The sequence below is a fragment of the Elephantulus edwardii genome, unplaced genomic scaffold (assembly GCF_000299155.1).
Source record: "Elephantulus edwardii isolate Elephantulus edwardi_28Jun2011 unplaced genomic scaffold, EleEdw1.0 scaffold00004, whole genome shotgun sequence".
Lineage (NCBI taxonomy): Eukaryota > Metazoa > Chordata > Mammalia > Macroscelidea > Macroscelididae > Elephantulus > Elephantulus edwardii.
In genome coordinates this window covers 34,875,148-34,902,518 of record NW_006399754.1, presented here as the reverse complement: position 1 = coordinate 34,902,518, position 27,371 = coordinate 34,875,148, and the positions used below count along the sequence as shown (strand labels likewise).

General features: G+C 54.1%; 1 protein-coding gene across 1 annotated transcript; it reads left to right on the top strand.

The window, feature by feature from the left end:
* The first annotated feature begins 58 nt into the window (after positions 1-58).
* On the top strand, positions 59-26,159 carry HSPH1 (heat shock 105kDa/110kDa protein 1). The gene is made up of 18 exons (XM_006879580.1): positions 59-165; positions 2,305-2,362; positions 4,527-4,667; positions 5,724-5,846; positions 8,266-8,365; positions 10,155-10,288; positions 10,658-10,902; positions 12,201-12,429; positions 14,379-14,485; positions 14,794-14,927; positions 17,457-17,665; positions 18,783-18,914; positions 21,080-21,217; positions 22,059-22,187; positions 23,824-23,931; positions 24,794-24,913; positions 24,999-25,160; positions 25,956-26,159. Exons 1-18 carry the CDS (start codon positions 59-61, stop codon positions 26,157-26,159), a joined length of 2,580 nt encoding a protein of 859 aa, XP_006879642.1.
* Positions 26,160-27,371: the final 1,212 nt, after the last annotated feature.

Genomic DNA, 27,371 nt, shown 5'->3' with positions numbered 1-27,371 from the left:
GGGCCGCGGGGCCGCGCATCGGGCCAGCAGCGGCGGCGGGAGCCGGACCGGCCGGGCCATGTCGGTGGTGGGGCTGGACGTGGGCTCGCAGAGCTGCTACATCGCCGTGGCCAGGGCCGGCGGCATCGAGACCGCCGCCAACGAGTTCAGCGACCGCTGCACCCCGTAAGTGGACGCCGCCGGCGCGGGGGACCTGGGGGACCGGGGGACTTGGGGGGCCGGGAGGCCTGGGGACTTGGGGGGCCGGGGGACTTGGGCTGGGGTCGGGACGGAGCCTCGGGACCTCGGGGTCAGGTCGGGTCGTGGGTCCGAGGGGCCCCGGGTTCAGATGGGGGCCTGGGGGGCCTCGGGGTCGGGTCCGGGGGGTCCCCGGGGTCAGGCCCCAGCGCGGAGCGACAGTGCCCGCGGCTGCCGGTCGGTGTCTGGGCACCTCCAGAGCTCTGCTGCTGCGGTTCGAGACCCGGGAGCGCAGAGCCCGCTCCGGCCTCGCTGACTACAGCCCCGCGGGTCTTCTGCGAAGGTGCAGACGTGGATTTTGCTCCGTGTGTGGCTCTGATTAGTGCAGAAATCTTATAATGGTCTTTGGTTTTTAATTCCAGTTCTTTTTCTCCACTCTGAGTAAATGAAAGGCGACAGGCTGCATAGGACAGTATCAGAGCTGTTTTCTAAGAAGGCGAACGTTGTGAGCGGATTCAGGGTGTTGTTACTGTGTGGGAAGGTGGAGGGACCATTTGAAAGAGCAACTTTAGGGTTATTTTTTTCCTGAGTGCGGCGGGACTTTGGCGCACACAGCCTCCTTTCTCGCAGGGAAAGGACATGGGTCCTCGACCGCGAGGTGAGGGACTGGAGTGAATCCCGGCCTGGACCTCTGGGCAGTGCAGGAAAATCCCCAGGTTATGGCCCAGCTGCGTGAGGGTCAGCGACTGGCTTGCGATGGTCTGTGGTGAGGAGGGTGACAGCCTAGCAAGGATCCTGCCAGGGACAGCTTTGTTCTCTGATCCAGTTAGATGAGCTGTTACAGGAGGGACTGATGCAGGTGGCTCTAGGACACTGGGCCCTGAGGGGCTGGGATGGTGCCTCTGGTGGTTGGTTGGTTCTGCCCTGTGTACAGGGTGGCAGTTCTCAGCCCCAGCTGCCCTCACACGGCAGGATGGCCCTGGGTTGGAACCAGCTCATGTCCACAGTTTTGGCTTACTGGCATTCCCACCCATGGGTTTAAGAAAAGATGGTGAACGGAATTGTGTTGCCTGGCAATCCTTGTCTGCTCGTTGAGTTCACCCCGCCCAGGCAGGGGCATCTGAGTTGACTTTCTGTTGGGAGGTACCTGAAAGGGCTTCTGAGATCTTAGCACCAGCTGCCGTGATCCGGGTCTAGGACTGAGAGCCCCTCTGCACGGGCTCTGGTTCCACGCTGCCCCAATTCCCCAGCTGGCTTCTCCTCCTTGCTCATCACTCACCATCACTCCTCTCACCCGTCTGACGTGGCCTCCCCCTCGCGGAACTCCCCGTGAGTGGTTCATTTGCATTGCTAAGATTCTAAGAGACATGTCACCTTTTCAGTACTTGGTGGGACTGACTGGTGGTCACTCTTTCCACGTTTATCCAGGGCCCTGCTGTGATCCCCAGGTGGGGCACCTTCCAGATGTGACGCGGGTTCACAGTCACATCTGGAGTTCGGTTCTGAGGAGGCCAGTGGTAGGGATGGTGGAACCAGGCCAGCTACAACCAGGGCATTTAAATGTTTAGGTGGGGACAGGAGGGAGGCAGGCTTATCTCACATTTTTATGTTGATTGAGTGCTTAGGGCCAAATTAATGATACTGTGTACCTGTCCAAACCACTTTGAGGGCAGGGATCCACAAAACCGCTGCCGTGGCTCAGTTCTGACTCCTGGTGGACCCCAGAGAGCAGAATACAGCTGCCCAGGACTCCACAGGGCTGTCGTTGCTACTCAGGTCTGTCTGCCAGGGAGCAGCTGGGGGTTCTGTATTGCGAGGCTTGCCCAGTGCCCTTTGAGAGACCACTGCTCTCGAGGGACTCCCTAATGGGGAGTTTGGGGATTGCACAGGTATCAGAGATGTTAGCAGACCTCGGGCAGCAGGGCAGCCACCTTGCTGAGGTGCGGAGAGCCGTGGGTCCAGGCCTCCCCGTCCAGGGCGTGATGGAAGCTGGCCGCTCTGGAATTGTTCCTCCATCATTTGTGCTCTCCCTGCCGTAGGCAAGCAGTGGTTAGACGTCCTTACCAGTTAAAAACAGGCGTGTTTATGCTCCTAACACCTTTGAAACATGGTTTGTGTTTCCTCCAGGTCAGTAATATCCTTTGGATTGAAAAACAGAACAATTGGACTTGCAGCAAAGAATCAGGTACGTTCTTTAAAGGAATTCCAAGGAGGGAAAGTTTTAAACAGCCAACCTTTGAGAAGAACACAAGATGAAGTAGCTGGGCCGCTGCAGGTTCTCTCTGTTGGAGAAACGTTCTGCTCTTTTGTTCCTTGTCTCTGCTTTGATTGACCAAAATCCACTGTAACCTTCTCAGCTGCACACTTGAATTTTTAGTAGTTTTACTAGTTCTATAGTTTGTATAGTTGTTTCAAAGATTGTAAGTAAGATACTTACTGTTACCAAGTCGTTTTATAGAAGAAACTTGTTACAAGTTCCATATTTACTAGCATTTGCAAGTGACTAAACCGAGATAGGATTTGGAAACCACCTTGTCCAAACCTGTGTGGTCCATCGCAGTTGTCATTAGAGTAACCACCTGGAGCTTTTGAACGTTTGACATGTGACTGCTTGGATCAGAAGTGCCCAATACCTGAGAAATACCATGTGATTAGAATAAATGAGTGAAGTGGAGAAGCAACCGTGCCCTGGTTTCAGAGTGGAAGAGTGTGTGGGGTATGCTGGGCTACGTAGATAACTGAGATGCATCTTACCCTGTTTTCTTTCAAAGATGTGATTAGTAGGGGATTCAGTTGTTTGTGGGTCACATTATTAGTCTGCTGATGTTAGTGATTGAACACTCTTGGGTGTAGAGAGGAGAGGAATGAGTAAATAGGGCGTATTTTAAGAGGTTAAAGAAACAAACCCCTGTGATAGGTTTAATACTGTCTCGTGCCTGGTGAGGTTGGCGAGGGAAGAGAGGCGACGGGAACAAGTGCCCAGTAGGACATCAGTCTGGAAGGTGATGTGACACCGAGAAACGATGTCCTAAACGTGGCCATCACAGCAGATCCAGGACGGAAGTTGTGTCTCGTCTCTTGTTGGAGGAGAGTGGGCTGAGGTCAGATTGGCCTGTGGCCTGCTAGGCAGACATCGTCTAGACCCTAGGACATTTCTGAATACTGACGGGCTTGTATTCCACATTTACAACAGTCCAGCTCCAGGCAGCGGGCCTCCACTTCCAGTACACCAGAGGACAGGCATCACGTGACGCTTGGTACTCAGGTGGCTACTAAGTCTCATCCTGTCGTTTTAATTAGTGTTCTGTTTAAATAAGAGTCTCACCGATCGCTCTCTGGCATGCCAGTCATCTGAGCCATACAAATCAAGTCGAAAACAGAGCTTAATTTATCTTGAATTCATCCTGAGATATGTTGACAAGTAGTCTGTTAACATCTTGGCCTATTTCTTCCTAGTTTTCTTGACATTTGAAAGTGCCGTTTCCCACCCCATCCCAGGGTCCCTGCTTGGCAGATTGTTACAGCCACTGAGATGAGGCTGTGCCATGCGTCTTCAGGTTTCATGGAGCTGCTGAAGAGGCGAGAGTTGCGGCCACATTTAACATGTGTGCACCAGCTCTCTTTAAGGTGGCATGAATGGCTACTCCTCAGTGAGCTGGGCTGGCCCACCGGCTGCAGCAGTAGGTTCCGACACAACGGTTGTGAGGGGCACAGGACCAGGTGGGGGTCCTCCTGGTGGGTGCAGGGACATGGGAAGTCCATGCTGACAGCATCAGCAACCCAAGAATTAGCACTCAGGATTGGAGACAGCAGCACGTGGCCGTGTCCTGCCGGTCAGTGCCGCCTCCCCACCGTTGCGGCTGCCGCCCCCGCATGCTTTCGAGGATTTAGGCATCTGACCTGTTGGTGGAAGTGGCAGTTTGTATATTACACGGCACAAGAATGTGTGTGTCGCGCCTGCTTGGCTGCGTGTGAGCCTGACAAGCATGCTTTCTCTGGAGGGCTTCCTGAGCTGACGGTCGGCCCGTGGGCACACCTGAATATCACGTGTGTTGTGAGGGAGGAGGAGAAGTAACATAGGTGGTTGGCACCCTTGAGAGCCTTGGTGCACTTGGATGCTGTGTGGATTGGAGGCCTTGGGACACGCTTGTCCCCTCCTGCCTCTGTCACGGACATTCCTGAAAGAAAGGGAGCCTCAGCGTCCAAGCAGCCACGGACGGGGGTGACCAGGTCCTCAGGGAAGGACACTTCCGCGTCTGATTTTATTAGATAATTAGATATGAAATGGTTTTGAATGCTGATGAAGACTGAAATGAGAGAAAATGAAAAATCTTAAATTTCTTTTGCAGCAAGTCACTCATGCAAACAATACAGTATCTCACTTCAAGAGGTTCCATGGACGCGCATTCAGTGACCCCTTCGTTCAAACAGAGAAGGAAAACTTAAGTTATGACCTGGTCCCCCTGAGTAACGGTGGCGTTGGGATACAGGTAACGTCATTCGGCAGCCTTCCATTCAGAACCAAGGTTACTTCCCGTAGAGCTGTCCCTAGGGTGGCCATGAGCCAGGACCTCCTGGACAACACGGTGTGGGTGTGCTGGGCTTGTCTGTGTGGGAGATGGTCTGCCCACCTGTGGGGAGAGCAGGTCCTTCTCCCAAGGAGGGCCCCCGGGAGGCTCCAGCGTCACCTCTGCACAGTCACAGCCACAGCAGCCTCAGCAGTTGTGCCCCGCCTGCGTGGGGTCCCCAGGACTGGGGTGGGCTTGGGGACAGGCTCGGGGGTTCGGGGTTTCCTTTGTCTTGGTTTTAATCGATCGGTTACTACTCAGCGTTTCTTTCACATTCCTTGATTGGACCGGGCTCTTAACGTTTTTAACCCCTGGACAGATCTTTCTAAACTTGAAAGTGTAGTGGATAAACTTGACCTCATCTCTACCAGTTACTCCAGCTGTATAGACTTGACTTCTGTAACCTCGTTTGTGTTCCTTCCAGCTGTTTGACTATTGAACAGATGAAGCATATTTGAGATAACATGGTTTTTTTTAATCTGAATGGAAGGTCCCATTGATGGTGTAACACCGCTGAACTCTCTTTATAAATGGGTTGTTGTTATTAATTGTCAAGTTGTAGACGATTCATAGTGACCCTATGAACAAAAGACCTGAACACTTGTATAACTTTCGTCATTTCTCCAAGTTACTAACGTTTCTGGAGGCAAGCCATTTTGGAAATGGATGCCTCTCCTGCTTCCACTATAAATGGGTAGGAGCTTTTTTGTCTGTGATCACACAAAATCATTTTCATCCCAGTGGTCCATCAGAGGGGAAGTTCAGCCAATTCTAGGGCGTTTGGACCAGCACCCAGGGTGGGTGGCACTGCAACCTCTTCTCCCTCCACCTCGAGTGCTGAGGTCCCCTTTTTTTCTGCCTTTGGTTCTTCCTGCCTCGTAAGCAGCTCTTAAAGAGCTCTGAGAGGGAACCTGTCTTAGCTTGGAGGAGTTAGGACGGCTTGCTCGGTGGTGCTGACAGTCCTGCCCTCGCCCACAGGTGACGTACATGGGAGAGGAGCATCTGTTCAGCGTGGAGCAGGTGACAGCCATGCTGCTGACCAAGTTGAAGGAGACGGCAGAAAACAACCTCAAGAAGCCTGTGACGGACTGTGTCATTTCCGTGAGTGGAGAGCGGCGTGGCACCCGGCTTGCTTTGTTTGCCTCCCTGAATACCACCATGGAAAGACAGTTTTGTTAGAGTATTCTGCTGGACTGCCAACCGTGGTGGCAGGTGTGGACAGCTGGGCTAGGGAAGGTGGCCAGACTGCCAGCTATGTGGTGTTAGACATGGACAGGTGGGCTAGGGAAGGCATTCACCTCCTCTGGATGGCTGACAGTAGTGTTAGACTTGAACAAGGGGGGCTGTGGAAGGTGGCTAGATGCCAGATGGGGTGTCAGGAGTAGACAGGTGGGCTGGGGAAGGAGGCTGGACTGAGGTGTGGACAGGTGGGCTGGGGAAGGTGGCTGGACTGAGATGTGGACAGGTGGGCTGGGGAAGGTGGCTGGACTGAGATGTGGACAGGTGGGCTGGGGAAGGTGGCTGGACTGCCGATAGAGGTGTTAGGCGTGCACAGGTTGGGTAGGGAAGGCATTCAGCTCCTCTGGACTGCCAGCATTGGTATTAGGCATGGACAGGTGGGCTGGGGAAGGTGTCAACCACTTGTTGGGTGGCTGCCTTCTGGCAGAGTTTCTTCCTTGAAAGTGACACCAGAAGGAATCCTGTGGGGCTTAAGAAAATGCACTGTCCCATCGGAGGAGAGCAGGCAGTTCGTTGTTGGGCATGTGTGCACACGGGAAGCTGGACAGGTGGAAAGATCTCCCTGAGCCCAGAACCAGGCCATTAACGTGTGATCAGGGTCCCCAGCAGCCCCCAGGCCTGGGGTGGGTCTTAAATGAGCAGCCCCCCCCCCACGCACCCCTGCTTTGCTGTTGGAGAAGCTTTGAAGCAGACAAGCCAGGATTCAGAGTCGGTTGCAGTGTCAGCTCAGCGTTCCAGGATCGTGGGGACAGGTTCTATGCGTTTTCGGCCAGCTAGGTAGAGGCCAAGGAGTGGGGGTCTCCCTCTGCTTTTGTGAGAGAAGAGGTGTCTGCCACAAGTGCTGCCCCTTATAAAGAAATTAAATTAAAAAAAAACAACAAAGAAACAGGTGCTGCCCCTTAGCGACATCTCCATCTCTGACCAAATGTAAGAAGGCGGAGTCGCTTTCTTTTTCAGTTCTTATCTAATCCTGAGCGTTCCTGAGAGGGGGCCTCTGGGTTTAAGAAACCGGCCTCAAGCCCCCTTGGCACGCACTTGCTGCCTTGTGAGGAGAGCATCCTGGGAGCCTCTGAACCAACTTTCCAACTCTTTGCGGTTAAATGATTGTGTGGCTGTGTGGTCAGACCCTACCCTTCTGCCTAGTCCTGCTGAAATGCTGACCCTGTTAGTGATCCTAGACGCGGCAGGGAAGGCCCTGGGCCCGCCGCCTCTGAGCTGCCTTTGCCCGCGTTTTGTTTAGGAAAGCTAGAAGCTGCCGGGGCTGTGCATGGAACAGCCTCACAGCTTTGGCTGACTGTTCATTGACCTCACCTCTGTCGCTGCTCCTCAGGGGAAGCGGGGGTCAGCAGAAGGCCAGCCAAGTGGCGGTGGCAGTTGGAGCCCAGCAGGCTTCTCCTGTTCTTGTACACAGCTGTGGAAGCCCAGTGGAGGCGTTGCTGTGTGTTGAAATTGACTCAGTGGCCGGGTTTGTGGTTTGGTTTGAGGACAGAGTCGGCTCTGGGATAAGCTCTGTTGGTTTGGTGACGTAAGCATTGGGCCCAGGAGCCTGTGGTTGAGCTCCGCCAGCCGCCCTGCTGGAGTGCAGTCAGGCCTCCGTGGAGATGTAGAGTCTTGGGAGTCGTGTGGCCAGCTCTGCCCTGTGGGGTCAGCGGGTTGGAATTGGCAGGCTGGGTGTGGCTGTGCTTTGTTTGCTTTCATGTTGGTTTCTGGCTTCTGTGAATTGTGGTGGTGCATGCTCGACCCAGCTCTGTGACGTGGCATTGCATTGCCGACATCTGCCATTGTCCTCGGAAGCCCGAGAGGTCCAGGTGCAGGGTCCAGGCCCTTTCCTGCCATGGCAGTTTGCACCTCTGCCAGGTGCCATCTCCCTCCTTTGTCCATCATTTTAGTGGTGCCCACAGGAGTTTGCTTCCTCTGCCGGCTTTCCGCCTGGCATGGCTTCTGCCTTCCACAGGCTGTACTGGATTTAGTAGTAAATGTCAGGTCAGTATTAGGATACCCAGGTGTTTGTAGGGATTGAAGAATAGCTCAGAAGCCAGGTTTTAATGACATTTTGGGACCTGCAAGCACATTGGTGAGTTGACTTTGTGGCGTGAAGGCTTTTGAGGCAGCCTTACGGGAGCAGTGCTTGTTTCTGAACACGTGGGGACAGGCCAGGCAGCCTGGCCCAGTTTCCTGTCCTGCAGCTTGGCCAGGCCCGTGGCTTACTCCGAGGCTGTGACCCGGCCACGCAGCATGAGCGTTTTGTGAGCTCATCACGCGGCTTGTGGCTCCTCTGCAGGTGCCCTCCTTCTTCACGGACGCCGAGAGACGCTCGGTGCTGGACGCTGCCCAGATCGTCGGCCTCAACTGCCTCCGCCTCATGAACGACATGACCGCAGGTGAGCGGCTCGGCCCTCTGGGGACCTTGCTTCATGGCCATGCAAAGAAAGCCAGTTCGAGGTGAAGACAGACGTTTGCGCTCTCAGAGGACTCTGGTTCGTGAGAAGTCACTGGTTTGTCGAGCTTAGTTGTTTCTCTTCCTTAGGAAATGCGCTGGTAAATTTGTTTAGTCCTCCTGATGACGTTGATTGAATGTAGTTTAATAGTTTTAGCATTGTAGAGCAAACAAACAACTTTTGATAAAAATGTTAAAATTTTGGAATTTCACAACTTTCTTGATGAGGAATGCTAAGTTTTCCTTCTCCCCTGCGTTAGTGAACTGTAGCTGGGTAAACCAGGGCCATTTGCGGGGCATTGTGCTGAGGCATGACCCCAGCACCTCCTCCCCAACCAGCCCCTTCCCACCCATGTGTCACTGCAGCTAACAGCACAGGGGGTGTGGTCTCGGCCCCTCACTGCAGCTAACAGCACAGGGTGCGGGGCTCAGCCCCGACTACCTCTCACAGCACAGAGGGTGTGGTCTCGGCCCCTCACTGCAGCTAACAGCACAGGGGGTGCGGGGCTCAGCCCCCACTACCTCTCACAGCTCGCGGTGACAGCTGTGGCTATACAAAAAGAGCACCTACAGGGTGCTGCTGGGTTTGAACTGCCGACACTCGGGTTAGTTTGGTGCTGACCATATGCAGCTCCTGGGTCTTGCTGTCGTTTGTGCACAGCTGCGCAAGGCCACAGTCTAGGCTGTTCCACAGAGGCATCTTTTTTTTTTTAGTTCCTTGGTGAGTTCTGAGGAAAACAGGTTCTGGATCAGGTGTTCGGCGCAGAGATTTTAGGCGGCTCACAAATATTTAAGAAGTGTCACACAGAGGAAGACCCCGGACGACAGGGATTGATAGAGTCACTGGGGCATTGAGGGGGTTGGTGTGTCAGAGTCAGTGAGATGGCTCAAGACATGGCAGGCTTCAGAGCTGTTGCACATAAGGTCGCTACAGGTCACAGGCCACTGGACGGCACATCAAAACAACAGGCAGGTCAGATGTTTGCATTGAATTTAAAATCCAGACAGAAACTACAGCTGTTGTAGTGATGTATTCTTCTTTGGATAAGATGTTGCCCAGCAGATTGGGGTTGAAATGCAAGTACCCTGTATTGAGTCTGATGACTGATGTCACATTATCTACACAGCATGTATGTATGTGGTGTTCCTCATTTTTTGGTTATTTTTTTTTATTAGTTTATTTACCAAATTTGAATACATTGTTTTCCAGAACAGATTCTTCTAATTTCCCTCACCCCCTACATAGCAATCTGTACAACCCACTGACTAATCCCCCCCTCCCCTGCACGTCCTCATTCCTGTGCTTCCACACATGCCCCACCCCCCACCCGGATCCTCATACACATTCTATAATAATGAGCTCATACAGTATTTGTCCTTGTGGGACTGACTTAGTTCACTCAGCATAATACTCTCTAGTCCCTCCCAAGTTAGATAGTAATTTGCAGAATTATTACTCCTGTATGCTGTGTAGTATTCCATCATATGAATGCACCATAATTTCTTAATTCAGTCTATTATGGTTGGACATCTGGGCTGTTTCCATGTTCTTTTTGTTTGTTGAGATCAATAGAGCGTTACTGGAAAGGGAAAAACCATGGGTGCCTTGCAGCCAGGTGTGAGGAGAAGCTGACCTGTCCTCCTGTCCTAGACAGCTGGCCTTCCTGCATGTGGGGCTGGACGTGAGGCTCGGCCCTGAACTGAAGAGTTGAAACATCCTTTTTTTCTTGTAGTTGCTGTGAACTACGGGATTTACAGGCCAGATCTCCCAGGCCTGGATGATGACCCACGGATTGTGGTGTTTGTTGACATGGGACACTCTGCCTTTCAGGTGTCTGCCTGCGCCTTCAACAAGGGGAAGCTGAAGGTAAGTCAGTAACACTGGAGACCCAGGTCCCGGGGTGTTGGCTGTGTTCTCTGCTGTGGTGCTGCGCCCCAGGACCTCTGCATTGTGCTGCTGTGTAGGGGTTTGGGCTGCTCAGGCTGGTTCCTTGGGGACGCGATGGTTGTAGCAGTCCCAAGGGCTCCAGCCACATGAGGCAAGCTTGCCAGGGTCCTCGTTATGTGGTTACAGCAGGAGGAGACCTGTTTTCTGTTTGAATTGTGTGGTTGCTTTGGGTTTTGCAGTAGTAATGGGTAGAAGTTTTGAGTTTATTTTTGTTTCACTGTTCAAGAAGCTGTGTTTAAGATTCTAGTTACAAATCCGTAAGCAGATTATTTCTTGTTTTCACATTAGGTCCTGGGAACAGCTTTTGATCCTTTCTTAGGAGGGAAAAACTTTGATGAAAAGTTGGTGGAACATTTTTGTGCCGAATTTAAAGCCAAGTACAAGTTGGATGTCAAGTCCAAGAGCCGCGCCCTCCTCCGCCTGTCTCAGGAGTGTGAGAAGCTGAAAAAGCTCATGAGTTCCATCAGCACGGAGATACCCATGAACATCGAGTGCTTGATGGATGACAGGGATGTGTCGGGGAAGATGAGCAGGTGGGCTTGCAGCTGGGCCGCCGCCCAGACCCAGAGCCCAGGTCCAGCATTGGATGGTGTGTGGCCCGAGGCTTGAGTGGCCACATTGCTCCCTGGTAGACTTACAGATAGTTCTGTTAAGTTGTTGTGTACTGTCCAATCAGAACTGACTCACAGCTGACCCTCCACGAGCTTTTCAGAGACACTGTATCATACAAGGGGAATATGCCCATCTTTCTCCCTTGGAGCAGCTGGTGGATTCAAAACCTTTGCCTTTGGGATGGCAACACGGCTCCTTAGCATAGGCCACTAGAGCTCCCAAGTCTGTAAGGAGGAATCTATACATGGTAGAGCTTTGCTAAGAGCCTTCAACAGTGTATTCTTTTTGGTGTACTGGTTCTAGGGTACTTAAGTACCTAATTCTCAAGAGCAAGGTGCTAGCCCACCAGTAGCTTCTTACAGAAGAAGAGTTCAAGCTGGCCCCCTGCTGTAGATTGGGTTCTGACACAGGGCAGCCCCACAGGACGGAGAGCTGCCCACAGGGTTTTCACGACTGTCCTCTTTACTGACTGCCTCAACTTTCTCCCCAACAGTGGCGACCTGGGGATTAGCAGCTAAGCATTTTCATTTGTCTGCCGCTAGAGATGTGCGTCCCTCGGCCCTTTGTCGCCCTCCCCGTAGTGACAGCCTCAGAAACCTTCCTTAGTTCTGCTCCCCTGCTCCCTCACTTGGAGCCACTGAGAGGAGCACTCCACAACGGTGGCATACTGGCTTCCTTCAGATACTTTGAGAAGTGAATGGAAATACTAAAGAGAGTATTGGTCACGTAAGAAGGAAGTATGGTGGCAATCTTTACCTCTAAAGAGGCTTTGGCGTCCCGGAGACATGTTGACAATCTAAAGGCAAGCAGTTTGAATCCCCCAGTTGCTCTAAAGGAGAAAAATCTCCTGTGCAGTTTAGTTCCTAGAAACCTATACAGGCTCTGCTGTGAGTCGAGTTTGGCTCCACACACACAACAGTAATTAGGAACATGAGGTTTTTTCTCAAGTAATTTTTGTGACCATCTGAAATAGCTGTAGAACTCCATTCTCTTTGTGTGTATCGTATGTTTGTGGGGAGAGCAGGTCAGGGTTGATTGGTGCACGTGGGGCATGTCGTTGTTGGTGTGCCATGTCATAGCAGCCCCACGAGCAGCAGACCTGAACCCTGTCCTGTGCCGTCCTCCTCATCTCTGACACACTTCAGACGAAGTAAGGAAAAGGAGGTTGCTGTCACATCTCTTTCCCGAGGGTTTCTGAACTCTCCCTGTTTCTGCCAAGGTCACAGTTTGAAGAGCTCTGTGCTGACCTTCTGCAGAGGATAGACAGACCCCTTCATACACTGATGGAGCAAACGAAGCTGAAAGTAGAGGACGTGAGTGCGGTTGAGATAGTTGGAGGCACCACCCGGATCCCTGCTGTGAAAGAAGCCATCACCAGGTTCTTTCGGAAGGACGTCAGCACCACGCTTAATGCGGATGAAGCCGTGGCCCGCGGGTGTGCACTGCAGGTACGGGGCCATGTTCACTGGAGGTACCAGGTGCAGCCATGGTCTGCGGGTGTGCACTGCAGGTGAGCCCATCTGCCTTGGTTGCTGTGTCTACGAGGGTCTCCAAGTTGCTTTGTGCTGCTGGCTGATAATCAGTGCTGATTCCTGGTTTGCTATGAGGGGAAAGTACTTTCTTCCTTGAATCTGAAGAACCCAGTGAATGTACGGTGAGCTGTCTGTCCTCACTAAATGACAGGATGGGGTTCCAGAGACTAGGCTGGAAAGTGAAAAGTCGTGCTGTGTGCAAATGGTGTTGTTACTTAAGCACAGGTCACCAAAAAATTGGGGCTCAGCTAGCTGGCACATCACACATGTTGGTGTTTGTTGTTGCCAGACGTGTGCACAGGGCAGGTTAGGTGTGTTAACTCTCATTAATGCGAGACCCTCAGCAACAGCACAGGCAGCCAGGGAGAGTAGATTAGTGGGCAAACTGCCTGATAGACAAACGGACGCGAGCTCGTCCTCTCCACCGGGTGGACTCTGCTGGCCGTGGGGTCTGTGGGCTTAGGTTCTGTATTACCGACTCACTGGTGAGGTATGAATCCTGCACTGGTCACGTTGTCACAGAGCCTTGAAAACGGCAGCGTCACTCTGGTCTGGAGTTCATGGTCGCCTTGTGCATGCCGCTCACGCCCACCCTAGTCTGATTGTAGGATTTCCTTTAGTCGGTGCGATAGCCAGATGCTGAGCGAGGAGTAGCCGTGTGGCATGCATTGAGCACAGCAAAAGCTCCGAAATTGTATCTGGTTGGTAAGAGCGTTAATTATAGTTAATACAGTTAAGGTATAGTCAAGTGGAGTTAAACTAGTTGTGATTAAGGTGACATTTTTCGTCTGGTTAGTGGTGTTTGAACATAAGGCGAGATGTTCTGTAGACAGAGCCAGCAGGGCTGAGTGAGGAACGTGGAGTGTGTGCTGGCGTGCTTTGCTCCTCGCTGGGGCTTCCTGGGGAGCTGGTTAACTCCTACAGAGTACACCTCTGATTCTGCAAAGGTGGGGATTTCAGTTTGCAGTCTGGACAAGGCCTGCTGACCTGGAATTCTGTGTTTTAAAATGCTGAATGGAGCCGTTGACTCGTCTCTTCTGGTCTCTTAGCCACTTGGTAGCTGGTTTGCTCCTCCCAGCTTTGTTTTTAAACTTGGATGCTAAATGGCAAATGTGGGTGATTATTGCCTCTTTTGGATGTTGTATGTTACAAGCTTGCAGTTTATCATTGTCCTCTTTGATCTGTGTAATTGATTTGAAGTACAAGTTTGCTAATCGCACCACAGTTGTGAGCATGATCGAGACGCAGCTGTGCAGGGTCACTGTCCAGCTCAGGCCATATTTGTGTCACACGAGGGTCAGTACCAGTCTGCACTGACCGAGCAGCTCTCAGTGCCGTGGCCATCTGCCTTGTCTGTGCTATGTAGAAGGTGGCCATCTGCGGTCTCCCCTGGTGCCTCGAGGCTTTGGGAGGCTGTGGAGGGCAGTGTTCTCTCTGTGTAGTTAGGGCTGGGGAACCTCTCAGAGGTCGCTTAGTAAACGTTACTGCTGTTGAACCATCACAGTCCTGCAGCTGTTGAGCCCTGGTGTTGCAGTGATTAAGTGACTAGGTTGCCAACCAGGGAGGTAAGTGGGGTGAGCCCCCAGCCGCTCCGCAGGAGAACGATGAGGCAGGGATGCCCTGAAGCCTGCAGCCTCGGCTGCTCTGCTCGGTCCTGCAAGGTGGTGGTGAGGGAGGTGACACGGTGACCGTGTGTTTTCCGTCCTGTGCTTGGCTGGTGTCTGCAGGTAGTGAGTAGGGTTTAGGTAGTAAATTCTTTACACTTGGGATGTATTCCTCGGTGGCACGTTTCAGATGTGAACTTGGGCACCTTGGCTTGAAATCGGGGTGAATTCCGCGTTCTGATTGCCTCTTCTTCTCTGCAGTGTGCGATCCTTTCCCCAGTCTTCAAAGTGAGAGAGTTCTCCATCACGGATGTGATTCCCTTCCCAATCTCTCTGGTCTGGAACCATGACGTGGAAGATGCTGAAGGGTATGCAGCAGCCCCTCCCTCCAGGTGGCATCCCATTGGTTCATGTAAAGATGCAGGCTGAGCACGGGCTGTTTGCAGTGTGTATGCTGGGCGAAAGGGGCCCTGGTGGCACTGTGGGCTGAAGATGAAGCGTTTACATGGCCCGCTACCTGGGCTCGGACACTGTCCTGGGGGGTTGCTCAATGGGAATTGACTGGAAAGCAGTGGGCTTGTCTCCACTCCGCTGTGGGTGTCCCCCAGTTGGCACAGTGGTGGGAGCCCGCATAACCCTGCCAGGAGCTGAGCCCCATTCTCTGCTTCCTCACCAGCGTTCATGAGGTATTCCCCCGGAACCACCCGGCCCCCTTCTCCAAAGTCCTCACTTTCTACAGAAAAGGGCCTTTTGAGCTGGAAGCTTTCTACTCTGACCCGCAGGGTGTACCATATCCAGAAGCAAAAATAGGTGAGTGCTGTGTGCTTGGGCTTTGAGCTAACGAGTCTCAGCTGCTGTTCAGCATGGACTTGGCCCCGCGTTCTGAGTCCTGGCAGAGCTGAGCACAACGTTCCTGTGTGTGGGGAGATAGGTCAGGAGACGGTTGGTGGGCCCAGGGGTACTTGTCCCTGCACAAACCCCTCACTCTGAATTTAAAACTTGGCTTATCCATTGAAGTTTTTCTGATGTTTGTGCTTTTATATTATCATGGGGTGCTGGTGGCACAATGAGATAAGCATTAGTTGAAAAACTTACAGGTTTGCCCTGTCTAGCTGTTTCTCAGGAAAGAGATGGGACAGTCTCCATGAAGGTTTATGGCCTCGGTAACCCGGTGGGCAGGTGGTTTTGCCTCACAGAACTGTAGTGAGTCGGAACTGACTTGACAGACATGGAGTCTTGCCTCGTAGAGCCCTAGCGGTGCAGCATGTTAGACATTGCTAATGGAAGACTATTGAGAGGTCGGGCCCATCAACCACTGTGAGAGAAGGACGGTGTGGTCTGGTCCCATCCCTGGGAGGCAGCATGAGCTAATGGTACTGGGTTTGGTTTTCATTTCTGTCAGTTTTTCTCAGAGAGCTTTGACCCCACCCACCCATCCGTTCTCCTGATGACACTGATGGTCATGAGCACTGCTGGTTGGTCACTGCTTGTCATGGTGCCTGATGACCAGGGCCCTCCCAGCCCCCCCCCAAGCCTTCGTAACTATCCTGCCCCGTCAGCCCTCCCAGGCCCCCCGGCCCCCATCAGGCCCTCCCAGCGACCCCCTAAGCCTTCCAAGCTGCCCCGCCCCCTGTGAGGCCCTCCCAGCCCCTCGGCCCCCATCAGGCCCTCCCAGCCACCCCCTAAGCCTTCCTAGCTACCCTGCCTCATCAGCCCTTTAGCCCCCCGGCCCCCATCAGGCCCTCCCAGCCCCCCCCCCCAAGCCTTCCTAGCTACCCCGCCCCATCAGGCCCTCCCAGCTCCCTGGCTCCATCAGTCCCTCCTAACCCCCTGCCCACACTTTTGAATGGAGGTCATCTCAGGGAGGGGTCCTGCCTGCTCTGTGCTCTCTGCTTTTGTGTGCTCCTTTGCAGGGCACCTGGTGGCATAGCGGTCACCTGCCATGCTAAAGGCTGGTGGTTAGAATGCACTCAGTGGCTCCTGGAGAGAAAACCGTGGTGCCCGGCTTCCCCTGGGTGTTGTCGTCCTTCGTGGGTCGCTGTGACCAGGTGTCAACTTTGGGCATCTGAAAATAGCATCAACACTGTGTGTAGACTGGATGTCCAGACCATGGGTTTCCTTTTCTTTCCAGAAAGTTCTCATGACTTGACTTGGTTGGGAATTAGCTGAGTTCTTAGACCAGCGGGGTCTGGTATTTTCCAAAGGCAGAGGGTGATGTTCCTCCAGCACAGCGTCTCATTTCCTGATGACATCCTGCAGCCCCCTTCCCTCCCACGTACTCCTGGCTTGTACACGAGAAGGCTGTTCTCTGAACGGTGCTCGCGGACCCACTGCTTCATTGTGGTCTGTTCCCAGCACCTCCTGCTGCCAAGCACCCTACCTCCTCATCCGTTCTTGAACACCAGGCTGGAGCCCCATGCTGCCCTTTGACAGAGGAGACCAGGGCCGCCTGCTTTGGTTGTGTCCTCCCTGTGTCCATCATTGGCGAGCCCAGCAGTCCCAGCCTGGGCTCTGCAGGACCCTGACTGTGTGCACCTGCTGACGAAGCCATCAGCCAACTTCAGGGACACTTGGCAGAGGTCATCATGTGAGCGTGCTCACAGCATTGGCTCTGATAGGCTTCTGTCCTCAGCACCAGTTCTGGTTTGGGCTTTGGCCGTTCCCACGCCCTTAAACTCATAGTACGGTCTTGCAGTTCCTCATGCGCTCCCGACAGCGCCTGTCTCTTCACTTGCTCACAGACTCTGCCCTGGGTTTGCGTGCGTGGCCGGGGAGCGGGCCTGTCTGTGTGGGCACCGGGCAGTCACATGTTCCGTGTGGCAGCAGGGTAGTGTCTGTGGTGCACTATCTTGGAAGGTTCCCACAAAACCAGCCAGAAACATGTCAGTTCATCAGGGTTCTGACACCTCCGTCTTAATGGGAGAAGATGGCCTGTCTGTGCTGCACAGTCGATGGGTGGATTCGAACCGCTGAGGCTCGCGGCCACACCACCAGAGCTCCTCTAAAGGTGAATGGTTGTCTGCTCTGGGTCTGTTTCTGAGGTGGTGTCTGCAGTGTACATTAAAGATTTGTTCCTGTCATGGGGCTAGGGAATGAGGGAATACCACTTCCTGTCTTCGTATCTTTTGTTTACAAAGGAGTCGGTACCCTAAGTGTCAGGCTGCTACCAGAGAGGCAGTTCAAATCCTCCAGCCACTGTCTGCAGGAAGAAGCCCCTCGTAATGCCGAGGGACCACCCCGATAGGGTCACCACGAGGCAGAATCCACCTACCCGCGCTGGGTTTGGTCTTGGTGTCTGAGGAGCTGACCTCTCAGATGGCCGGTCTCTTTCTGTTCTAGGCCGCTTTGTGGTCCAGAATGTTTCAGCACAGAAAGACGGAGAAAAGTCTAAAGTGAAAGTCAAAGTGCGTATCAACACGCACGGCATCTTCACCGTGTCCACGGCCTCCATGGTGGAGAAAGTGCCCACCGAGGACAGCGGAGCAGCCTCCGTGGATGCCAGCGTGGAGAATCCAGGCCAGCATGTGGCTGAACCCCCTGACTGCGATGTGAGTGTGGCCCGCCAGCGGACATTGCACGCTGATGTGGGAGGCTGATGGTGTGTCCCTTCAGGATTAGGGTCCTAGTGGTAGTGACTGCTGGATTGGGTGGTGAGCCAGGAGGAAGGGGGTCAGGCCTGAGTCCCAGTGACAAAGGCGTCTTTGCTTGGAAGGCGTGGCGTGGGGAGGTGAATTTAGACGTAGTGAAAACCAACCTAGCCTCCTGACCCGGGTGGGTCTGGAAATGGTTCCCTGGCAGGTGTGGCTGCTGGGTTTAGTTGCCCGCTTTTTTCGCACAGGTGGGCCCGGGGAGAAGCAGGCGTGCAGGAGGTCAGGCAGGGCTGCTCCTGTGGACGTGTGTGTGGTGGGTCCACTCTGATGGCTGGTGCCTGGGGACTGATGACAGGGCGGTAGCTGGGGTGACCTGGGGCAGCAGCGCATGCAGGTGAGGGACAGGCAGAGGGCCAAGGCAGGACCTCATGGCATCCTCGACTGGCGTGGAGCATTTCATGCTGATTCCTACTTGGAGGCTCTGGGAAGAGCAAGGCCTCTCAGCACAGTCCCAGTGCTCATCTTCCAGCACGTTGGGGTCTGGACATCAGTGATGAGGAAGGGTGTGGGAGGCTGCAGGGTGGACGGCAGAGCTGGCCCGTGTGCGGGGTACTGAGAGCCCCGGATCACAGATCACTACAGATTGCTGTTGAGGACTGGAAGCCTGGCGTAGATTTTCCCCTCTGTCCTGAGGTCTCCGTGTTCCAGGACAGGCGACGGGGGTAGAGCATTGGTCAGTGACAGCTGCTGTTTTCTGTGACGGACTTGTCAGCGGGTCAGCCAGGAGCCCTGTGGGGACGTGCATGTGGATGCCCGTTTCCTGTCTACCCCATCAGGTGGTGTCCTCGCAGGGGGGCTATGACTGCATCCCACCAGTCAGAGGCCTTAACATGTTGTTGACAGCGTTTCTTCCAGGTCAAGCAGACGTCTGTGTCCTGTGCGCCTTGTGCGTTTACCAGGACTCCCTGCTTGTAAGCCTCTGAGCTGAGGGCACTGTCCACAGTGCTCGACTAACCGCGGGCGTGTATCCGTACACTTGCTTTCTACATGCTTTGTGCCTGGGCTTCCCTTTCAGAACAACCCCCAGCCCGCGAGCAGTGACGCTGGAGCACAGCCCCAGGTACAAAGCGATGGGCACCAGCCTGCCCAGTCTCCCCCTCCACCTGAGCCTCCCTCAGAAGAGAACGCAGCCCCAGAGGTTGACAAAGTGAGTGACCGCTTCCTTCATTGGACGTTGTTGACCCTGTGATCACTAACACCTTTGACTGCGTCTCTCCACAGCCAGCTTCTCCAGCCAGCAGCGTGCCGGTCCGCGGGGCCATCTCTGCCCCATGTCTCAGCCAAGACCATCGGGGGGACAAAAGCACCCCGAGGTGAAGGACCAGCTGGACAGGGTGGCTGTGTGCTCTGGGGCCCAGGTCTCCCCTGAGGGGCACTAGACTTCCAGGGCTCTGTGGTGGGGATGCTTTGTGCCCCTTCTTCCAGTGGCTGTAGGAATGGGGAGCTTTTGCCCACCTGGTGCAGGGTTACAGGTGGGTTGTGGCAGTCAGCAGGACCAGGCTTGTCTGCCTGAGGGGAGACCGAGGGGCATCCTGTCCATCTCACCCCCTGCTCTCCAGCAGCTCACAAGCTCCATGCCGTCTGAACTTCTGTTCTCAAGCTGGGGTTCTGTCCCCTCAGTAGGTCCTAGAAGAGCTGACGGGATTGAAGGTGGCTGCCTCCCCTGGTGGAAGGAGGACCCCTTACTAGCTGCTCTCGTGCCATGTGGTGGAGGTTGGGCTGGCCTCCGGGCTCTCGTGGATGTTTTGGTATCGCTGGCTTGTGCTGTGGGCATCGGTGCTCAGTGCTGGTCACTGGGTAGCATTTCACGGTCTTGAGGACCGTGAGGTCCTGGCTCTTGCACGACCCAGCCCAGCCCACAGGCTGCCCCACCATACCAGCTGGGAATGCCATCATGTGATAGTCACGTCTCACCTGTTTATCCCACCAGTAGCTGTCTCCCACCTGTGTCGTGTCTGGGGAGGAGGATGGGTGTTAGGGTTTTCCGAGGCTTTTGACCGGGTACTGGCTGGCGGCCTCTGAGTTGGGAGATGGGACCTGCACTTCTGTCTTGTCTCCGTAATGCTGAGTGAGCCACGTCCCTGGCCTGGGGCCTGCTGCTTCCACAAAGTGCCCCAATTTAAGAATCTTTTTTTTTTATTGGATCCTGTTCTCTTGTGTGGATTCCAGGGGCCGTAGAGCAGAGTAGAACTGCCTCTGGATTTCTGAGGCTGGAATCCTGGAGGAGCGGCCAGGAGCCGGCAGCCTCTGTCCTGGAGCAGCTGGTGGGCGTGAACCACTGACGTCTCAGCAGCTCATCATCCAATGGGTGGAATCTTGGTGCCTGTTGGGCCCCTGCCTTCCCGTGTCGCTGTCCAGTCAGTCCCTCTGTGCTGCCTTGGTTCCATCTTTCTGTCGGTGCATCTGAGTCTTGTAGATAATGTTCTTTGCCGTCTGTGTAGGTTGAAACCCACAGAAATGGATATGTAGAAAAGGCTTGAGACCGGAGAGCCCGCAGGCATTTCCTTCCCGAGCCCTGTTTCTGTGTCGTTAAGTTTGCGATTGTTACTTGCTGCTTTGGAGACTTGACTGACCGTTTCTGGTCGCAAGGTTGACCAGGAGTAAGCAGGGGGGCCTGTGCCTGTGCACGTCCACGGTGGCTCCAGGCCTCTGAACGGCTCTTGGCGCCAAGGCCTGGGGACAGTGAAGGCTGAGGAGGGCGGCATGTGTCCAGCCACATGCTTGGATCTTGAGTTAACCTGAGTCTGCTTCCCTTTTGTCAGCTTGACCTCACTGAGGTCAGATTTTAGGCTCTATGTAATTCAGAGACTAGAAGTCACAGGTGTGCTTGAAGGATCTAGAATGTCATGGCCTGAGAAAGCAGCATTTTGGCGGCGGAAGTGTCTACTAGAAGAGAAAGTCGGCGCCCTGCTGGCTTAGGAGGATGGATTGCATTGCAGTGAAAAGGCGCACAGTTCGAATCCACCACCTGCTTTTGGGGAGAAAGACAGGCGGTCTCCTTCTGTGCGCTTCACACCTCCGAAAAGCAGCTGGAGCTTCAGCTGTGGGGTGGTTCCAACTTGACAGTCCAGAACAGTAGTTAGAAAAAGCTAAACAACAACTTGATGACTTCTTAAAGGAACAGGTGACATGCCTGGGCCGAATCATAGCCTCCAAGAGACAGGTAGATGTTAAGTGGATTTTCATATGCTTCCAATTTTATGGCCTTAAGATTACATTTTTGCCAAACTCTTCAATATATGTGACAGGAATAGCTTGATTTCAAGGATTGTTTAATAACCCTCCGCCCTTCCCTTTTCTAACCCTCCCAAGGCAAATGAAAAGAAAGTTGACCAGCCCCCAGAAGCCAAAAAACCGAAAATGAAGGTGGTGAATGTGGAGCTGCCGGTGGAAGCCAACTTAGTGTGGCAGCTGGGAAGGGACCTCCTGAACATGTACATCGAGACCGAGGTACGTGCCCTCTGCCCTCGCGGGCCGTCTGTCTGCTTTCTGGTGGTCAGGTCGCACTGATGAGCTTCTTGCAGGAGGTTGTATGCCTCGAGTTCTTTCCCACATCCCTGCTCTGTGGCTCAGGGCCAGGTGGAACCAGAAGAGGTTGGACTGTCCAGCTGTGTATGGTCTTTGTGGTGGACAGACAAGAGGTCACTGCAGAGCACAGTGGGGTTCAGGATGTGCCCACTATGTAGATGTGTTAAGGCTGCTGTGTGAAATCCTGGTGATGTGTTGGTGTCCCCTCTGAGTGGAGTGCTGTGGTTAGGCAGGCCTGCAGCAGTTACAGTGATGTGGCTAGATGCCATCGGCTCAGCTGTGACTCGTGGGACCAGAAGACCTGAACCCTGGCCTGGCCTTACGCCTTCCTCCCCTCTGACACACCCAAGTCCACATTGCCAGTCACTGTGTGAGTCCACCTGGTTCAGGGTCTTCCTCTCATTCTCCATCTTTCCAAGCAGGATGTCCTTCAGTAAGGACTGGCCTCTTCTGACAACAGAGCCTGTAAGATAGTGGGTTTTCCCCCCTTGGGCATGAAGAGGAACCCATGGTACACTTAGTATTGAACCTAGCAGCACACCCCCCCACGCCCAGACAGACAGGCTGTGTGTGAACAGTGGATGGATATTGTGTGAGATTGTGTGTGTGTGAGAGAGAGAACGTTGTAAGAAAGTTTTCGTGAGGTGTCAGAGCTGTTGAGGCAGTTTGTGTGTGTGCAGACGGCCTTGCTGACTGCGGTCTACCTCACTGAGCTTGCATCACAGACGTGGAGAACTGGCTTCTCTGGTTGCTCTTTCTGCAGGGTAAGATGATGATGCAGGATAAATTGGAAAAAGAGCGAAACGATGCTAAAAACGCAGTGGAGGAGTATGTGTACGAGTTCAGAGACAAGCTGTGCGGGGGGCCGTACGAGGCACTCCTAAGCGAGCAGGTAAGTCCAGCAGTTAGCGCTCACGTGCCCTTGGCCAGAGAGGCCCATGCGTGCTCGCATACCGCAGCCTCCTTTACTGATGGTGTGGCGGGAGCCTTGTCAGGAGTCGAGCTGGTAGGGGGCAGTCGTGGAGGAAGAGCTCGGGCTGGAGGAGGCGTCCACCTTGAGAAGAGTCCATCAGTTCACAGGTGTGGAGGCTGCAGAGGTGAAAAGGAGAGCGGTGTGCTTGGACAGAACTCGGCCTGTCCTGAGGACAGCAGCCTGGTGGGAGCACTTTGGTCTACTCAGCTGCTTGTTCATAGAACTGTTTTCTCACATAGTCCTGTTTCTTGACCCCTGAGGTCAATTTCGCTCTTCATGGATCCCAAGACTTAGAAAGAAATTACGTAGATGAAAATCTAGAATGATCTTAGGGGCTCATTTTGACCTTAAGGGTCATTTAGACTTTGTCTTCTTTAGCTCTGAGGTCCTGGCCTGCTTTGTAGAAAAAACTCCCTGTTTATTTCAAACTTGATTGTGATTTGAGGGAAAGCTCACGGGCAAGTTGGTTGTCCGTTCAGCCCCGCCTCTCATTAAAGGGAATGTCCCTGTGTTATAGCCCACAAATCTGCTGCTTCCCTGCGGTCTTGGGTCCACGACGATCTCCCAGCACTTTCCAGACACGTATGGGTTGCGTACAGCTGGGACTTAAAGTAGGGGTGGGCCCGAGCCGAGAAACACCTCCCCCAGATCTGAGGGCCAGGTGCCCAGTGAGGGGGCCGTCAGCTTGGATCACACCCCACTTCGCTTCTGGTAGTTGTGGAAGTGAAACACAATTACTACCTGAAATGGAATTGTTTAGGAGAACAAGGTAACCCTGTTCCATAACCATATTTTGTGTGTCATTGACCAAAATTGGGGTCCTAAGCGATGTTACTGTGAAGAAGGGTGGTGGCCCTGTCCATCTGTGTCCTGAAGCCCTTCAGCTGCCATGTAATCCACAGGCCTGGCCACTCCTCAGAGGCGACCAGGAGGCAGGCCACAGGCAGAGCTCATAGTTGCCCAGTGCTGAGCTCTGGGAGGGCGTATGTAAGCCCAGCTGACCAGACTGCTTTCATACGCAGTTAGTGGGGGCCAGTGCAGTTAGTGGGGGCCAGTGTGGCTTGCCTGTGTGTGAAAGGTTAGGGTAGTCACTTTCTGAGACCAGTACTTTATTGTGAAGATTCTTTTACAGTGAACTGAGAGGAAGTTCACAGAACAAATTGGTTTTCCATTCACGCACTTGTATGCATTCTGGATTTGAGGGCATTAGTTATAGTCCTCGTGTTACCACCTCACTCTTCCCACTTCCTTGCTGTGATTCTCATGTCCATTCACCCTTCTGTCTTGCCCCTTCCTACCCTCTGGGCTTTATCACTGGGCACATCTGCCCTTTTGATCTTGAATTGTGATTGTTCTGTGGTGTGAGGACCCTCCCTGGTTTGCCTTTGGCTTTGATCTTGACTCGTGGATTGTTCTGTGGTGTGAGGACCCTCCCCGACCTGCCTTTAGTTTAGCTGGAAGTCAGGCCATAGACTCAGAGTGATGAGGGACCTGAGCTGAGTCTGAGGATGTCTTGCAAGTGTCCCATCTGCTAGGTGTGCTGTCTTCTGTGTAGGATCACGAGAGCTTCCTGAACCTTCTCACTGAGACGGAGAACTGGCTGTATGAGGAGGGGGAGGACCAGTGTAAGCAAGCTTACGTGGACAAGCTGCAGGAGCTGATGGTAAGCCCCCTGTTGTGCGCCAGGCCTACGTTGGGACCTGAGCAAGCGCATGCTTAACCTCCATGGTGCGGGAGGTGAGGAGGGTTTGAGGAAGCGCTTCTGGGACAGTTCTCGTCTCCTTCAGCATCCGGGCCGGGCCGCTGCTCTGGAGACCTCCTCAGGTGGGGGTGTCTGCTCCCGGGCTGGGGTGTGTCAGCTCTGTTACCTTGGTAGGAGGAGCCCTCCATTCCACCTGCCTCCGCTTGATTTCTTTTGACAGAAAAGGTGTGTGAGTGAGTGTGGCGACTCAGAACACTCCGCCCCTGGCATATAAACCAGGAGCCACACCCATTGCTGTTTTTAGTCCCAAAACAGCTGTCAGTCTCAGAATCTTAACCAGGAGCAGACCGCCTCAGCCTTCTCCTGTGGATTTGAACTGCAGACCTTTTGGTTAGCAGTAATCACTTCATGATTACAAGCTAACAAGAACAGAGGAGTGATTCTATTCTACGGCAACATGGCAGACAGCTCCTTGATGGTGGCATCATGGCCTCGGGCTCACACGTGTCAGTTCAGTCCATGAGGACTCCTAGCCCTAAAGACAGTTGCTTGTTTCTGAGTGCCAGTGTGCCATGCTGTGGAGTAGATGCCAGCTCGCCTTGGCCCCGTGTGAACGCCGACCTGCCCACGCGCTTCCCGGGCTGTGATCTTACATTAGCCGTTCACCGGGCCTTTAACCCACGGAGCTGCCCGTTGGCTTCCAAACATTGACCTCAGACAGTAGTGAAGCCCTTGTGCACCTTCTGTCCCACCAGGCCACATTTCAGCATGCAGACATGTGACGTATGGAAGTGACAGCTCTAACTTTGCACTTCTGTTTTAGAAAATTGGCACTCCGGTCAAGGTCCGCTATAAGGAAGCCAAGGAGCGGCCCAAAGCGTTTCAGGATCTGGGAGATGTTCTGCAGCATTTTGCCAGGATTGCCGCCGACTTCCGGGGGAAGGTAGGCCGAGGAGGCTGGGCGAGGGAGACTGTGGGGGTGGTGTGGGCCAGTGCTGAGTGACCGCTGTGTACCCTCTCTCTCCCAGGATGAGCACTACAGCCACATCGATGAGTCTGAGATGAAGAAGGTGGAGAGGTGTGTGAACGAGGCCATGGAGTGGATGAACAACGTCATGAACGCGCAGGCGAAGCAGAGCCCACATCAGGACCCCGTGGTGCGCACTCAGGACATCTATGACAAGATGAGGGTGAGTGCGAGTCAGTGTCCACTCTGCCCTCTGACCTCACACGTGGCCCTCGACTGCAGCCTCTGGGTCTCTAGTTGATGAGCTCTGGCGGGTTCGTGGGTGACCGCACATTCCTCTTGGGTCCCATCTGCTCCGTGCCCACTGGGGAGGAGATCCGCACAGACAGGCGTGTGCTCCCTCGGCCAGGCTAGCAGGGGGTGGAGATGGAAACAGGCCTGGATGGGAGGGCTGAATCCGGCCGTGCAGAGCCGCGGAGGATGGGTGTCTGGGTCGGCCTTGCGCCCTGGGAGCTGTCCACACTGCTTCCCCCTCGGACATCGCATGGGTGGTTCACCCAGCGTTCTGCTGAGGACGCACCTCCTGCCTGGTCTTCACTCGCTGCGGTGGTGGGCTGGAGGTGCCCCGACCTCTCTCGGGAGGTACCTCGACCTCTTGGCAGCTTCCTCGTGCAGAGATCACAGTCATCCCTGCCTTTAATGTTGTGAGGGCTCAGCCAGCACCCTGCACGGTCACTTGGCTCCTTGCAGCCGTGTGGCACAGAGGAGCTGTCACAGGGTCTGGGGTTGTCAGCCCTATGGGCAGGTGCCTCGCTTCCTCTTAAGGGGCAGCTGGTCCCTTGGCACTGCTGGGCTTTGCAGGGACTGTCCGGCTCTTAGCTTGTGCTCTTGGCACCATGGTGCCTTGACCCCCTGGGGTGACTTGAGCCAGCTTTACCTGTTAGTCACCATGGCAAGTGGGATGTACATGGGATCCTGAGCCCATGGGGCCAGCTCACCTCTGTGCCTTCTTTTCCAGGAGGTGATCAACACGTGTGAGCCCATTGTCACACAGCCCAAACCAAAAATCGAGTCACCCAAAATGGAGAGAACCCCCAACGGGCCGAACATGGCCAAGAATGCAGACGGCGTGGAAGGCAAGGGCACGCTGGGCACCGAGCCCCCACACCAGAACGGAGACTGCTCAGAAGAGAAGGGCGGCGTCGGCATGGACCTGGACTGATAAGGCCGCGGTGTCCTGTGCCCCCGGCTGTCCCGGACTGTCTGTCCTTTTATAAGAATGTTTGGAAATTTCAGTGTATTCTGTGGGAAGACAGAAAGCCCTGTCTAGTCTCTACGACCCTACGAGGGAGGTGGCCGTGGTGACAGATGCCTGTGGAATTGTGCGTCCGTGCTGAGCTGTACGTCTCGTCCCCATCGGTCCCTGAGGTGAAGTGCTGGTCCGGGAGGCGAGGTCGCCCCTGTCCGTCCTGCATCTCACTCTCCGTTGCAGCATGCGTGTGATGTCCATGTGAAACGTCACTTCCAGTCCTGTGCAAGGGCTTTCTAAAATCACTTCCCACGATAGCATATGACCTTTGCTTTGCTGTTAAACACTCAGTGTGTAAAAGCAGACACCTGTGAAGTGTTAGCCGCATGCAGAACCGCAGACCCTGTGAACATCTTGCTGCCCAGTTGGTCGTACATGCAGGTGTGAGCCCAGAGCTGGGCCGTCGGCACCTGCAGAATAAAGTTCATCTTCAGTGTCTTCTTACCCTTTGGTCTGCTCACTCACTCAGGTGGGGCTCTGGGGCACAGGGACGGGAGCGTCAGGAGGTTACTTGTGCTGGTCCTGTGCATAGCACTGCCATATTCCTTGGAGGTTCAAGTGCTTAGAAACAGGGAAAATACTTAGTAAGGACCCGTTATGCATTTGGTAGTAATGGTGATCAGGTCCACCAGCTGCTGCCCTGGAGAACAGTGGGCAATCGACTCCCGAGATTTATGGCCTCAGTGACCAGTGGAGGATGGCCAGGCGTGGGGATGGCCATGGTGGTGGTGGTGGTGGGCTTGGGGTCGGGCTGAACGAGGAGTATGTGCCCGGCTTTGTGGCCTGGGTGGATTTGGGCTTTTTAAGTCAGCCATGAAGATTACCAGTAAAGCTAGACTGGCGTGTCCCTCCTGAGGCCAAGATGAAGACACTTGGTATTTGAACCAATTTCATTCGATACATTCAGTGTCCCTATCTAGTATTTACAATTCCTGAAGCCACAGATTGTGTATGTGCGCGTGTGTGTATGTCCATTGTGTACCAGTGGTGTTGACAGTGGAGACACACCTCGGAACACGGGGACCAGGCGACTGCTGCCACCCTCAATGCCCCTTGCTGTTCTGAAGCCAGGGGTGCTGGCTTCTGCGCCCCAGGCAGCCCCACTCTATGCCACTCAACAGAGCA

Excerpts from the sequence above, each read along its gene's own strand:
- HSPH1 (XM_006879580.1), top strand. The coding sequence starts at position 59 with ATGTCGGTGGTGGGGCTGGACGTGGGCTCGCAGAGCTGCTACATCGCC. Across the intron at positions 21,218-22,058 it reads ACATGTACATCGAGACCGAG|GGTAAGATGATGATGCAGGA; the intron begins GTACGTGCCCTC and ends CTCTTTCTGCAG. Across the intron at positions 22,188-23,823 it reads AGGCACTCCTAAGCGAGCAG|GATCACGAGAGCTTCCTGAA; the intron begins GTAAGTCCAGCA and ends TCTTCTGTGTAG.